This window comes from Psittacula echo (assembly GCF_963264785.1).
Source record: "Psittacula echo genome assembly, chromosome: Z".
NCBI lineage: Eukaryota > Metazoa > Chordata > Aves > Psittaciformes > Psittacidae > Psittacula > Psittacula echo.
The window spans coordinates 70054770-70068754 of NC_137742.1; the positions used below are offsets into that span (position 1 = coordinate 70054770).

The following is a 13985-nucleotide window of genomic DNA, read 5'->3' on the forward strand; positions in this document are numbered from 1 at the left end:
GCTGTGAGTTAGTTCTGAGTGACTCTAAAATCATCACAGAGTTTCTGTACTGCCTGTGGATTCTTAGCTGGCACTAAGGCTGCAGGTGAGGAAACCTGGGATTGCTACCAATAATCAAATCCGGTAAATCTGGACCCACAAAAGGAATTCTTCCCAATCTGACAGAGCCAAATTTGATACTCTCCAAAAAAGGAGTCTACTCTCATCACACATCAATAAACAGGAACATGCTGTGGTTCTGCTCCTCCAAGATCAGTCAGGAGAAAGGCAAAGCATGTATTCCCAATAGGCACGTATACATACTGAAACAGCCAGCCATGGAAGTGAGCCAAGAGCAGCACCTTTACCAGCACTCACATAAACAGAGCTCTTGGGTAACATAAGCAGAGCAGACAATCTGAACCTAACCATATCCTTTCGCTGATCAAGTCTGAAGTTCATTAGTCAAAGACCCTCCCTCATTTTCTTGACTCGTAAGTCCACTCATTAAGTGGTACTCAAGTACCACTGATCACTCAAAAATCAGAGTGGACTTCAAGTCTGTCTGATATCCACACCTGGATATTAGGCCTCTTGCCATTCGCCAGCTTAGCTTTCACATCCTTCCAGGTGCTGGTCCGCTACCCAACAGTCTGAAGTTTGCTAGGAGTTTACAGGCACACAGAGAAAATACAGGGCTTGCCAGCAACTGGTAGCCAGTTGCACTGGTCCCTCAGGTCTGTCTCTCTATCCAACAGCTGACACACAGACCTTTTATTCTACTTGCTTCCTAGTCTTACCTGAAGATGACTTGGTTCACAGAGATTTAGAAAAATGTTGCATACTCACACAGAATAGTAAGAATACAGGATAGGCTGTGGAGGTCAAGCACTGGACTTAATGTAAACCCTTTTATGCCTCATTTACCCCAATTTTTTCTTACTTACTAGTTGATCCTTCTTTTTCCCCTCCTATGTCCCACAACATCCCATAACAAGCCCCTTGTTTAAAAAAATATTAAAAAAACAAGGTGAAGATTTTCTCTCTCCTCCAAATCCTGTAAGTCCTGGATCTCTTTAAGCAATAATGCCTTTAGTCTTCATAAAGTGATTTCTGCTGAGTCATCTTCGTTCTTCCATGGTCTCAGGAGCAGCCTGCCAGTTCAGTGTGCTCCATTCCTCCCTGCTTAGGTTCCTTCACTTTATCCACCTATCACTCTTCCTTTGATGGCTCTCAGGTCCTTGTGTTTAATTTAGTCAGTCTTTAATCACAGGCCATGATAGCAATTGTGTAGATCATTTGGAGAACAGCTGCTCGCTGTCTACAGAAAAGTGCAGATGGCAAGGTAACTAACTAGTCCCCATGACCATAAGCACACCACCATAATTACTGAGGCTGACAAACATGCAGCAATATAGTCGGATGAAAGAGATCATAAATGCAGACATGCAGTATTAAATCCTTTTTTCAACAATAAAATTAATTTATACTTTAGTTATAGCATCTCCCACTAATTTTATTTCTTCTGATTCTTCTTACAGTGTTTATATTGTTTATATTGGTACAGGAGAAAGAAAGAGCACCATCATGCCTAAATAAGTAACCCATACTAGAGTTGTAGAAGGGACATGATTTTTCCTGTTGACTGAGAAGAGCTTATCCTTTTCCCAAAGATGACAGAACATAGTGATCAGAATTTTTTGAAGTTCTGCCTTGATGAGGAAGTAGGTCACCAAACTGATAATAAAGACAGAAACTACACAATGATATATCCTAACTTTTGGCCTCCAGAGAGGCTATCTGCATTGGAAGTCATGTGAAGTTCTTGCTGCTGATGGAAACGCCTTGTTTCATGATTATCCCTACAGAGTTATTTCATTGGAGAACACAATAAGACCCTGGACTTGCAGCCATTCTCTGTCCTCTAAGACAGATTCTGCCCTACTGCCACAGCTTGCAGTTTCCTCAAAGTGGTAATGACCTCAAACTGCACCAGCTCAGATAAGCTCAGAAAACACCTTACAGAGGTCTACCCTCCTGCTTTGGTGAATTATATCAGCTAAAAGTGGAGAGACTAAGCTTGAATATCATGCATACTACAGAAGTAAAATATTTTCTTTCTAAACAGAGCTGGCAGACAGGTACTCACAAATGGAGACAATTTAAAACAACCTAAGCAATGTGATTCACTTTAGAGATATGTATATATACATGCTGAAAAAAAAAAAAATCCCAAACCAAAAAACCAACAAACCAACAAATAAAAACAAAAAGAAGCCCCCACAAACAGACACAGCTGTAAGTCCACAAATCAGAGGAAGGCAACCCTCTGTACTCCCTACTTCACCATAAGCCAGCTACAATGAGTGGCTGCTGTAGGGTGAGAACATTCACTCCCTACAGCTTTGTGCAGTTATCACATGCTTGGAGACAACTCTGTCTTTATTTAGAACCTTTCTGCAACACATCTTTGTCCCAACGTCAAGAAAAAACAATATTTGAAAGAAATTAAGCTGTAAGGTTCCTTGGCATAAAAATGAGGACAGTGATGGCCTGAAAGCAGATACTGTTTATAGATAAATAAAAGATGGAAACACTGCTCTTGAGCAGCAGACACAAACTTTCAGAATAAGAAACAGAGTATCATCTATATAAGAGCAGCAGTAATTCCAATTTAGATGTAGTATTTTAAGGAAACCTGTAAAGAACTAAAACATACCCAACTCTCTCTTCAAATGAAACCAGTGTACCTCCTTTACTAAATATATGTAGCAAGGCTATCAATAAGATGCACTGTGTTCTGTTTGACAGGAAAAGAGGGAAATATCCCCCCTTCTTTTTTTTTTTTTTTTACTTCTGTCGCCTCCTTAACACCCCAAAACTTTGAAATTCAAGCTTTTGTATATATTTGATGAGTTCACTATGGTAATCATAATTAAAACTGGTGGTTTTTCAATTATGACAACTGAGGTTGTCACACATGGTCTTGAAAATGCTTCTAAATGGTAGTAGTGAAGCCAAGTCAAGTTTCTGCTTTTCTGAAACATCAATTATGCTTCTTAAGGTGTGGTTACACATAGCATAGCAATGCACAGCATAGCATATAGCTAGTATGTGAAACATATACATGCATACAAAGATGCATAGCAAGTGGTAAACACAACTCAATAATCAGACAGAAACTCCTGTATCACCAAGCACGTGTTTTCAGAAAAAGTGGACACTGACAGATAATTAATCGGAAAAAAAGTAGACGTATGTGGTAGAATAAAAGGAGTTTCGTTATCCAACTGCAACATATCTGTGATCCTACTAACTGTCTCTATAATTCTAAACAATCTCTCCCAAACCATAGTAGGTATTTGAGCCATTGAATCCTGGCTCTCTGCTTGAGAGTAGGTTAAAATCCATTTAAATAAATTGAACAAGTCAAGGCCAAAAAATGCTTGCAAGGACAAAATTAACAGACTTAGTTACATCTAGTAGGTGAAGAAAAAGATGCAAAAGAAATGGGCAAGGACACCTCACACTAAACCATGCCACCCAAGGCCTCATCCAACCTGGCCTTGAACACCGCCAAGGATGGAGCGTTCACAACCTCCCTGGGCAATCCATTCCAGTGCCTCACCACCCTAACAGTAAAGAATTTCTTCCTTAGATCCAGTCTAAACTTTCCCTGTTTAAGTTTTAACCCGTTACCCCTTGTCCTATCACTACAGTTCGTAGCAAAGAGCCCCTCCCCAGCATCCTTATGGGCCCCCTTTAGATACTGGAAGGTCTCCACTCAGCCTTCTCTTCTCCAGGCTGAACAGCCTCAACTTTCTCAGCCTGCCTTCATACGGGAGGTGCTCCAGTCCCCTGATCATCCTCGTGGCCCTCCTCTGGACTTGTTCCAACAGTTCCATGTCCTTTTTATGTTGAGGACACCAGAACTGCACACAATACTCCAAGTGAGGTCTCACGAGAGCAGAGTAGAGGGGCAGGATCACCTCCTTCGACCTGCTGGTCATGCTTCTTTTAATGCAGCCCAGGATACGGTTGGCTTTCTGAGCTGCGAGCGCACACTGCTGACTCATGTTAGGTTTCTCATCAACCAACACCCCCAAGTCCTTCTCCACAGGGCTGCTCTGAATCTCTTCTCTGCCCAACCTGTAGCTGTGCCTGGGATTGTTCTGACCCAGGTGTAGGATCTTGTACTTGGCATGGTTAAACTTCATAAGGTTGGCATCTGCTCACCTCACAAGTGTGCGGAGGTCCCTCTGGATGGCATCCCTTCCCTCCGGCATATCAATCGAACCACAAAGCTTGGTGTCATCGGCAAACTTGCTGAGAGTACGCTCAATCCCACTGTCCATGTCACCGACAAAGATGTTGAACAAGACCGGTCCCAACACCGATCCCTGAGGGACACCACTCGTTACTGGTCTCCAGCCGGACACTGAGCCATTGATCACAACTCTTTGCGTGCGGCCATCCAGCCAGTTCTTTATCCACCGAGTGGTCCACCCATCAAATTGATGTCTTTCCAATTTAGAGACAAGGATGTCATGTGGGACAGTGTTGAACGCTTTGCACAAAGTCCAGGTAGATTACATCAACTGCTCTGCTCCTATCTATCAGTTCTGTGGTCCCTTCATCGAAGGCTACCAAATTGGTTAGGCAGGATTTCCCCTTAGTGAAGCCATGCTGGCTGTCACCAACCACCTCCTTGTTTTTCATGTGCCTTAGCATGCCTCTCAGGGGAATCTGCTCCAAGATTTGCCAGGCACAGAGGTGAGACTGACTGGTCTGTAATTCCCAGAGTCATCCATTTTCCCCTTCTTGAAAATGGGGGTTATATTTCCCTTTCTCCAGTCGTTGGAACTTCACCTGACTGCCATGATTTTTCAAATATGATGGCCAGTGGCTTACAGACTTCATTCGCCAGCTCCTTCAGGACCCGGGGATGGATGGATTTCATCAGGCCCCATGCAATTCTGCATGTTCAAGTTCTTAAGATGGCCTTGAACCAGATCCTCTCCTACAATGGGCTCAAGGTCTTCATTCTCACAGTCCCTGCGCCCGCCTTCCAAGACTTGGGTGGTGCAGTCAGAGCCTTTGCCAGTGAAGACCGAGGCAAAGAAGTCGTTAAGAACCTCAGCCTTCTCCAAATCCCGGGTAGCCAGTTCTCCTGATAGCTTCCAGAGAAGGCCTACGTTGTCCCTAGTCTGTCTTCTATTTTCAATGTAACTACAGAATCCCCTCCTGTTATCCTTAACATCCCTAGCCACGTTTAATTCTAACTGGGCCTTAGCTTTCCTGACCTGGTCCCTAGCTTCCCAGACAACATTCTTCCGAGGCCGCCTATCCCTGCTTCCACCTTCTATAAGCCTCTTTTTTCCTTTGAATTTTCCTGAGCAGCTCCTTATCCATCCAAGGATCTTGATCCATCCTGACCCTCCTGCTGCACTTCCTTCTAGTTGGAATGCAACACTCCTGAGCTTGGAGCAGGTGATCCTTGAATATCAACCAACAGTCTTGGGCCCGCCTGTCCTCTAGGGCTGTATCCCATGGAACCTTACTAAGCAGGTTCCTGAAGAGGCCAAAGTCTGCTCTCTTGAAGTCCAGGGCAGTGAGCTTGCTGCACGCTCTTCTCACTGTCCTGAGGATCTCGAATTTGACCATCTCATGATCGCTACAACTAAGGCTGCCCTGGAGTCCCATTTCGAACCAGCCCTTCCCTGTTGGTGAGCACGAGGTCAAGCATGGTACCTCTCCTTGTCGGCTCCTCTATTACTTGCAGAAGGAAGTGGTCTTCCACACAATCGAGGAACCTCCTGGATTGCTTGTGCCAGGCCGTACCTTCACTCCCAACAGATGTCAGGGTGGTTGAAGTTCCCCATGAGGACAAGGGCCTGCGAGCGTGACGCTGTTCCTATCTGTCTATAGAGTGCTTCATCCACAGAGTCCTCTTGATCAGGCGATCTGTAACAGATCCCCACAGTCATGTCTCCCATTGCTGTTCTCCCTCTGACCCTGACTCACAAACTCTCTGTCAACTGCTTACCCATCCCCAGACAGTTCCATACTCTCCAGCCTATCTCTAACATAAATAGCAACTCCCCCCGCCCCGTCTGCCGGGCCTGTCTTTTCTAAAGAGCCTGTAACCTTCCATTCCAACACTCCAGTCACAGGAGCCATCCCACCATGTTTCTGTGATGCCTACTATATCATACCCCCATAGACGTGCACACATCTCTAATTCCTCGTTTGTTCCCCATGCCATGGGCATTTGTATAGAGGCATTTGAGCAGAGCTCCAAATGAAGCCGGCTCATTGGCTGGAGTGCCTGGAATATCTCTATATCACTCTAAGCATTTATTATAGGTGCTGGCAACTGACTGGGAGTGTTGGGATGGAATAATGCCGCCCTCTCCCAACACATCTAGTTTAAAGCTTTCTTGACCAGTCTGGCAAGCCTCCTACCAAAACCGCTCTTCCCCTTCTTTGTCAGACCAACTCCACCAGCCTCCAGTAGACTCGGCCTCCCAGACTGAGTCCCATTTTCTGAATACCCAAACCCCTGACTATGGCACCACTGTTCTAACCATTTATTAACCCGGCAAATCTACCTAGCCTTTTTAAGGTCCTCCCATTTATCCTGGAAAATTGATGAAAAGACAAGCTGAGCTCCAGAGCCCCTAACCACCTCTCCCAGGGCTCTGTAGTCCTTCTTTATGTTCTCCAGCCTACTGCTATCTGTATCACTAGCACCCACATGGATCACTAGAAGTGGGTAATAGCCAGTGGGATTTACTAGACCAGGCAGCCTCTCAGCAACACCTCTGATCCGAGCCCCTGGCAGGCAACACACCTCCCTTGAGAGTGGGTCAGGCTGACAAATGGGTGCCCCTGTGCCTTTCAAAGTAGAGTCTCCTACCACTACGACCCACTTCTTTTTCCTGGCAGCACCAATAGTGATCTTCTTTACCAGTGCATCAGCTGGTTTTTCATGTTGCGGGGGTGCTTCCTCGTTAGCCCCCTGCAGAACTGTGAAGCAGTTCTGGGTGATGACATCAGATTTAGAAGGAAGACCCTTGCTTTTAATTGTCCTCTTCCTCCTTTTTTTATTGGTTTCTTTTGTTACTATTTCTCATCTCCCTGGGTTAACGGCCTCCTTTCCTGCATGACCTACAAAGGATGCTTGAGGCCCCTGCACAGTTTGGGCCTGGAGCAAGTAGTTCTGCTCCCTCTCGGCTTCCCTGACATCTTTTATCCTATTGACAGCATCCCGCAGCTCAGCCACCTGCTTGCAGGAGGACCTCCACCAGGGAGCACCGAGTGCAGCCCTGCCCATTGTGCTCCCTTGCCTCAGGAGACCCGTGCAGGCACTCTCTACACTCCGAGCTCTGCGCTGCAGCCTTTCCTCTCATCAGCTCTATCTGGTGTGGACACTACCACCGCCAGGGCAGCCAGAGCAGAGCTCCCAGAGAGGACCCTGGTCATGAGGCAAGTGCTCACCATCCCGCTCGCCTGCCCACGTGAACTGCCCCACCACACTCCACTCCTGGTCGCTCTCGCTCCCTCGGGCAGGTTTTTACCCAGGCAGGGCTGCTGCCGCACCTCCTGGCTCCGCCCTCTGTGAGTCCCTGCTCGCATCAGCTGAGCTGCCGGCTTCTGGGCAAGCCCTGTGGGGAGGACTTGAGGCTCCCTGAACCGCTGCGAGTTGAGGCTCCTGAACGCTGAAGTTCCCCCCGCTCAGGTGTTGAAGGCGTCCTCTCTCGAGCTACTCATCTCAGTAATTGACCCAAAACATCTTACTTGGCCCATGGAGGTTGTGCACACTGTATCATTTGGTCCAACAGCAGTCTGTTTGGCTGTGCCCACTCCCCCATAGCTTTGATCCTCTTCAAGTCCCTACAGAACTGTGTAAGAACTAACTGCCCTTAAAGGCTTACTCTGCAGTTATTTAAAACCATTATAAGCTCAGCAGGAAGGGTCAGGGGAAGGAAGGTAGATGCTGGAACACAGGTAGCCAAAATGCCTCAACACAGGTTAACTGTTCCTTCTCCCTTGAAAAATTCTTAGCAACTTGCACAGAATCTTTCAAAAATGTAGCAAAAGGACAAAGATTTTAATAAGAAAAGTCAAACACATTGTTATTTTATGGAGCTGCTGTTTGACTGGTATCCCAAACAAACTGGTAAATGTGATGCAAAGGGTTAACTGATGTACAAGGGGGTTAAGCCGCTTGCTTAACAATATTACTGCTTGTTTATGCTTATCCCTGGTCATGTGTGTGTGTGTGTGCTAGAACAAGATGTAAGGACATGGCTACTGTTAAGAGGTAGGGATCGTGACTCAGTTTCCATTCTTTGGGCATCCAGACCAGCTAAAACTGGCTCTATGGTTTGGACAATGACCAAGTCGCCAAGAAGCATGCACAACAACTAGGGGTAAAAAGTTCAGGCTCGAGGAAGACTCGTTTACTTCATCTTGAGACCCTCGCCCACGATCACCAGCAGGCACTGCGCAAGTGCAAAGGACCTTTTACCTCATTATAATATGAAGCGGGGATAGGTCATGAATATGTATAGGCGTGTTGCGTAACCTCATGAATATGTAATAATTTAGAGGATAAAAAGGGAGAAAAACCACACTGGGGTACGCATGCCTTTGGAGGAGCAATCCCTCATGCGTCTCAGCGCTGAATAAAGCATACCTACTTTACAACTTTAACGAGTTGTGGAGTCCATCCACACATCAAATATATGCAAAGACACATATAAATGTTTCACTAATCAGATAACCTCAGAGTTGTTCACGCTGCAGTTTTTTATAACTGAGGAAACCTCAAACTATTTTCCAAAGGCATGTTTTGGTTTGAAGCAGCAGTACCATTCTGAAATTAAACTTAAGACTAACCCCACTTAACCAGGCACGGTGCTAGTTTGCAGAGGAGTCTCCATGCGCATGTGCTAGTTTTCTTTTAGAAGTAAGTAACCAAGAAGCTTTCCTGGAGGTATGCACCACACATGCTCTAACCCTTCACATCTCCATTATAGTCTGAACAGATGACTAATCCTTAGGATGGATGGTTTTTAAAGTCTGTTCTTCTGACAGAAATATAGACCTTCTCTGACCAGTAACTGGACTAGAAGACTTCCACAGATACATTTTAGAGAGTAAATGTATGGCTTTCTCAAAAATACTTCACACAGTGTCAATGCAAGCACCATGGCACTAACTGATTTGATCTTCTCCTGTTGTTTCAAATTATTTGCTAATTTAAGCATAAATTTCTGTGTCCAATAATTCTTACTTACCAACTTCATATTCTAATTTAATACAATACAATTTACCCTGGCTAATATAGTATAGAACTCTCTGAAGGTTTCTTCTTGCAAAGGTAGATTAACCCGTGCAATGCTCCTTGTCAAAGCTAGACTGCTGCAGAACTCAAGTACATTTCTTTCAAGTTAGCTCAGATATTTGCACACCACACTGATAAATGCAGTTAACATCCTGCCTGTGTTGTTCACAGTGAGGAACTAGAAAATCATAGTGACACATACAACCTGAGAAAAACACTATCAATCATTATGTGGTGGAAATTAGCTATAAACTTAGTATTATCATCCTCTCACAGTGGTTAATAAAATCCATTATAAAACAGAATTCATGCCAATTTATCTGAATATTCATTAGCGGCTCAGGATACATTCTCTCATCTTTCGCTTTGTGATGATTTTAACGTATACTCAACGCTGTCAATATGATTCTAATGCCTTAGTATGAAGATGTACTTCTTATTTTGTCCTAAAAAATGATAGGAAAAAAAGCAGGGAGAAAATGCAGAGAACTGATAGAGAACTAAAGAGTTATTCGCAAGACTAATGCAAAAAAAGGCAAACTAAGATCTGTGCAAGTATAAAAAAATCTCCTTCCAGCAAAATGGTCTCAGCTTTCCCAGAATCACAATGAAATTAAAAGGTTTGTATGTCTGAACATTTCCACTTAAATCGGATTTCCTACATAAAGATGTTTTCTCTTTCTACCCATTTATCCGAAATAATGTCAACCTTTCTCCAGATTCAGTGGATTTTGCTAAGAAGCAGAAGTCTTCCTAATTAGCAATTTTATAAAAGCTTCTCAATAAGAAAAAACAACAAAAAAATAGAATGAAAGAACAGTACACACTACCCTAACAACAGTGCAACAGTACCCCAGTCACATGTTGAAGTGTGAGTGGGAAAGCAGACACTACGGGTATTTGTGTGAAGAGTAGAATCATATAGTTTGGGTTGGAAGAGATCCCCAAAGGCCATCCAGTCAAACCCCCCTGCAATGAGCAGGGACATCTTTGACTAGATCAGGCTGCCCACAATCACATCCAGCCTGGCCTTGAATGTCTGCAGGGATAGAGCAGCCACCACCTCTCTGGGCAACCTCTTGTGAAAGATGAAGTCTTTACAATGAGAATATTCAAGCAAGTTGACAAGATTCCCTTGCAAGCTATGTTTCCTTAGTTCTACTGGTCATGGAATAATGTCTTCACTGAGTTACTGCTGCTGCAACAGAAATATTTAAATCTTAATTAGCCAGAAAAATCCAGACAATGAATTTTACCACATCTGTTCCATGTCTTCTTTCCAGCAGAAGTCGGAAGGCGTTAGCTGTAATCTTGTTATCTTGGACACCTTGTCCAAGGCCACGGTTATCATCTTGCATAAGTCGACGATCCATGATCACTTCTAACTGACCTGAAAGAGCAATACAAGGATTATAGTGGTAAACAGAATATGTAAAGTTTGTATTAAATAAAAGAAAAATACCCTAAAATATAACTTAAAGAATCACATTTTTTGTCTTGCATATGGAACAGTAATAGCAGATCAATACTGTTAGGACTGATTATGAAAACAGTTAATACCTTTGGGCTTTGGCTGTTAATATTCTTCGAAAAAAGTTTCACAAGCCCTTCAGCAGAAGGTCCTGCAAATTTTTATTAAGAGTCTAAATAGTAGTTTAATATGAAAAGTTACTACTATTAACTAGTATCTGTAACAAGAATACTAGCACATAAAGCATCGAAGAGGAGAATCAGCCCAAGTAGCTGCAGCTGTATGGATCTTCTGTAGAGGAACTATTATCATCTTATACTCCATTAAAAAATGCACCTCCCAGATACATTTTTTTCCTTTTTTGTTTTTGTTTCACAGTTGGAGGCAGAAGGAATCATAGAACATTAGAACAATGGAACACCAGGTTGAAAGGGATCTCAAAGATCATATGGTCCAACCTTTCTTGGCAAAGCATGACCTAGATGTGCCAGTATCCTGTCTAGCTGAATCTTAAAAGTGTCCATTGTTGGGGAATCCACCATTTCCTTGGGGAGATTATTTCAATGGCTGATTGTTCTTACTGTGAAAAATTTGCCTTGTGTAAAGTTGGAACCTCCCCAGGGGTAACTTGTGCCCATTACCCCATGCCTATTCCATGTGATTCGTTGTAAAAAGGGAGTCTCCATTTTCTTTGTAGCCACCCTTTAAATACTGGCACATGGTGATAAGGTCTCCCTTAAGACTTCTTTTCTCCAGGCTGAACAAACCCAGTTCTCTCAGCCTTTCCTCATACAGCTTCCCAGTCTTCTAACTATGTTTGTAGCCCTTCTCTGGACCCTTTCCAGATTGTCCACATCTTTTTTGTATAGCGGGGACCAAAACTGCACACAGTAGTCCAGGTGTGGCCTGTCAAGTGCTGAGTAGAGTGGGATAATGACATCTTTGTCTCTGCTGGTGAAACTCTTGTTGATGTAACCCAGCACCCTGTTGGCTTTCTTTGCCACAGCTGCACACTGATCACTCCTGTTGTGCTGGTTGTCTACCAACATGCCCAGGTCCCTTTCTACAGAGCTCCACTCCAGCCAGGTAGCTTTGCTGCACTCTTAGATTGGGTTTGCCCAGGGGCATAGCCTTGTCCTTGTTGAACTTCGTAAGGTTCTTGTTAGCCCACTTTTCCTATCCAGGTCATCCTGCAGGGTGGCTCTCCCTTCCAAAGTGTCCACTTCCCCACGCACTTTGGTATCACTGGCAAACTTGGCCACGGTACATTTGATCCCACCATCCCAGAACACTTATGAAGACACTGAACAGCATTGAGCCCAATACTGATCACTGGTGGACCACACTGGTGACAGGTCATCAGCTGGGAAAGTTCACCACCGCCCTCGGCGTGCAGTCAGTCACCAGCACTGACCACTTGCCTAGAGCTTCTCTAGCAGGAGGCTGTGGGAAAGTGTACCAAAAGCCTTGGAGAAATCCAGGTAGACAACGTCCACCACTCGCCCCGCATCAACCGAGCAGGTTACTTTGTCCTAGAAGGTGATCAGCTTTGTCAAGTGTGATTTGCCTGCAGTGAACCTGTGCTGTGTTTTCCCAATCCCGTGCTTCATTTGACTTGTGGTAGCCCCTAGGTGGCTTCACTCCATAATTCCCCCAAGGACTGTTGTAAGACTGATGGGCCTGTAATTTCCTGGATCATCCTTAGAGTCCTTCTTGTAGATGGGGGCAACATTTGCCTTCTTCCAGTCTTCTGTAATGTCCCCCGATCTCCATGACTTCCCAAAGATTACACAGAGCAGCCTCGCAAGGACATCAGCCAGCTCTCTTAACACACTTAGGTGGATATTGTGGACACAGGAAAACCATGTAGGCAATACAGTATATAAATGCTTACAATCACTCCTTCTTGTAAGAGTATTTTCACTTATGGGAGTATGAAAGTACTTTGCACCAGGTGAACACCAAGTATGAAGTTCCAAGTTTATAACAAACTGTAAAACTGCCATTCAGAATAGCTCTTTAAGCACGACATTAAATTATATCATTTACAACAGTCCTGTGGAGAAGGACTTGGGGGTGTTGGTCAATGAGAAAATGAACATGAGCCGGCTTCAGTGTGCGCTCGCAGCCCAGAAAACCAACCGTATCCTGGGCTGCATCAAGAGGAGCGTGACCAGCAGGTCAAAGGAGGTGATCCTGCCCCTCTACTCTGCTCTCATGAGACCTCACTTGGAGTATTGTGTGCAGTTCTGGTGTCCTCAACATAAAAAGGACATAGAACTGTTGGAACAAGTCCAGAGGAGGGCCGCCAGGATGATCAGGGGACTGAAGCACCTCCCGTATGAAGGCAGGCTGAGAAAGTTGAGGCTGTTCAGCCTGGAGAAGAGAAGGCTGAGTGGAGACCTTCCAGTATCTAAAGGGGGCCCATAAGGATGCTGGGGAGGGGCTCTTTGCTACGAACTGTAGTGATAGGACAAGGGGTAACGGGTTAAAACAGGGTAAGTTTAGATTGGATATAAGGAGGCAGCTCTTTACGGTAGGGGTGGTGAGACACTGGAATGGGTTGCCCAAGGAAGTTGTGAATGTTTCATCCCTGGTGGTGTCCAAGGCCGGGTTGTACAAAGCCTTGGGTGACATGGTTTAGTGTGAGGTGTCCCTGCCCATGTCAGGGGTGCTGGAACTAGATGATTTTAAGGTCCTTTCTAACCCTAACCATTCTATGATTCTATAAATACCCTTATGGAAGATGACATTTGTATCTTTTCAAGTTTGTATCTCCAGAAGAAAATCAGCTCAGGGCATGTAATTAATGCTGTTATGGCTTTTGCACACTGAATCATCAAACAAGTGTACTGGTTTCCTAAATAAAACTGGCAGACTGAAGTACTTGTTTCCTAAATAAGAAATGCACAATTTAAACTACCAGATAAGGCTGCTTAGTAAGCTGGTCTCTTTCATACTTCTTCATTGTTCTACAAATACTTATCCTATTTTCCTAAATACTTGTTCTTCCCTTCCCTCAAGTAAAACCAGATTTTGTGTATCCAGGATAGAAGTCAGCTGGAAATGATTAAGAAACAAAACAGCATTCTGAACTAAGGTATAAGGCTAGGATTCTGCCTCAAATTGATGGTCTTTGTGGACTGCTGTATGAACATGCGTTGACACAGGTATGATAAATCC

At 44.4% G+C, this 13985-nt stretch overlaps 1 protein-coding gene across 10 annotated transcripts in view; it reads right to left on the reverse strand.

The window, feature by feature from the left end:
* MAN2A1 (mannosidase alpha class 2A member 1) overlaps positions 1-13985 on the reverse strand; it is a 116984-nt gene that overhangs the window by 16235 nt on the left and 86764 nt on the right. For 8 of the 10 annotated variants that reach the window (XR_013958704.1, XR_013958705.1, XM_080637156.1 and 5 more), the window contains one exon: positions 10588-10721. Coding sequence is in view for 6 of the 10 variants with exons in the window: in XM_080637156.1 (XP_080493282.1) it covers positions 10588-10721 (134 nt within the window). In the remaining 4 variants the exon portion in view is untranslated. Of the gene's footprint in view, positions 1-5730; positions 5944-10587; positions 10722-13985 lie in introns of all 10 variants that reach the window. The other 2 variants (XR_013958706.1, XR_013958707.1) reach the window with 1 other exon arrangement.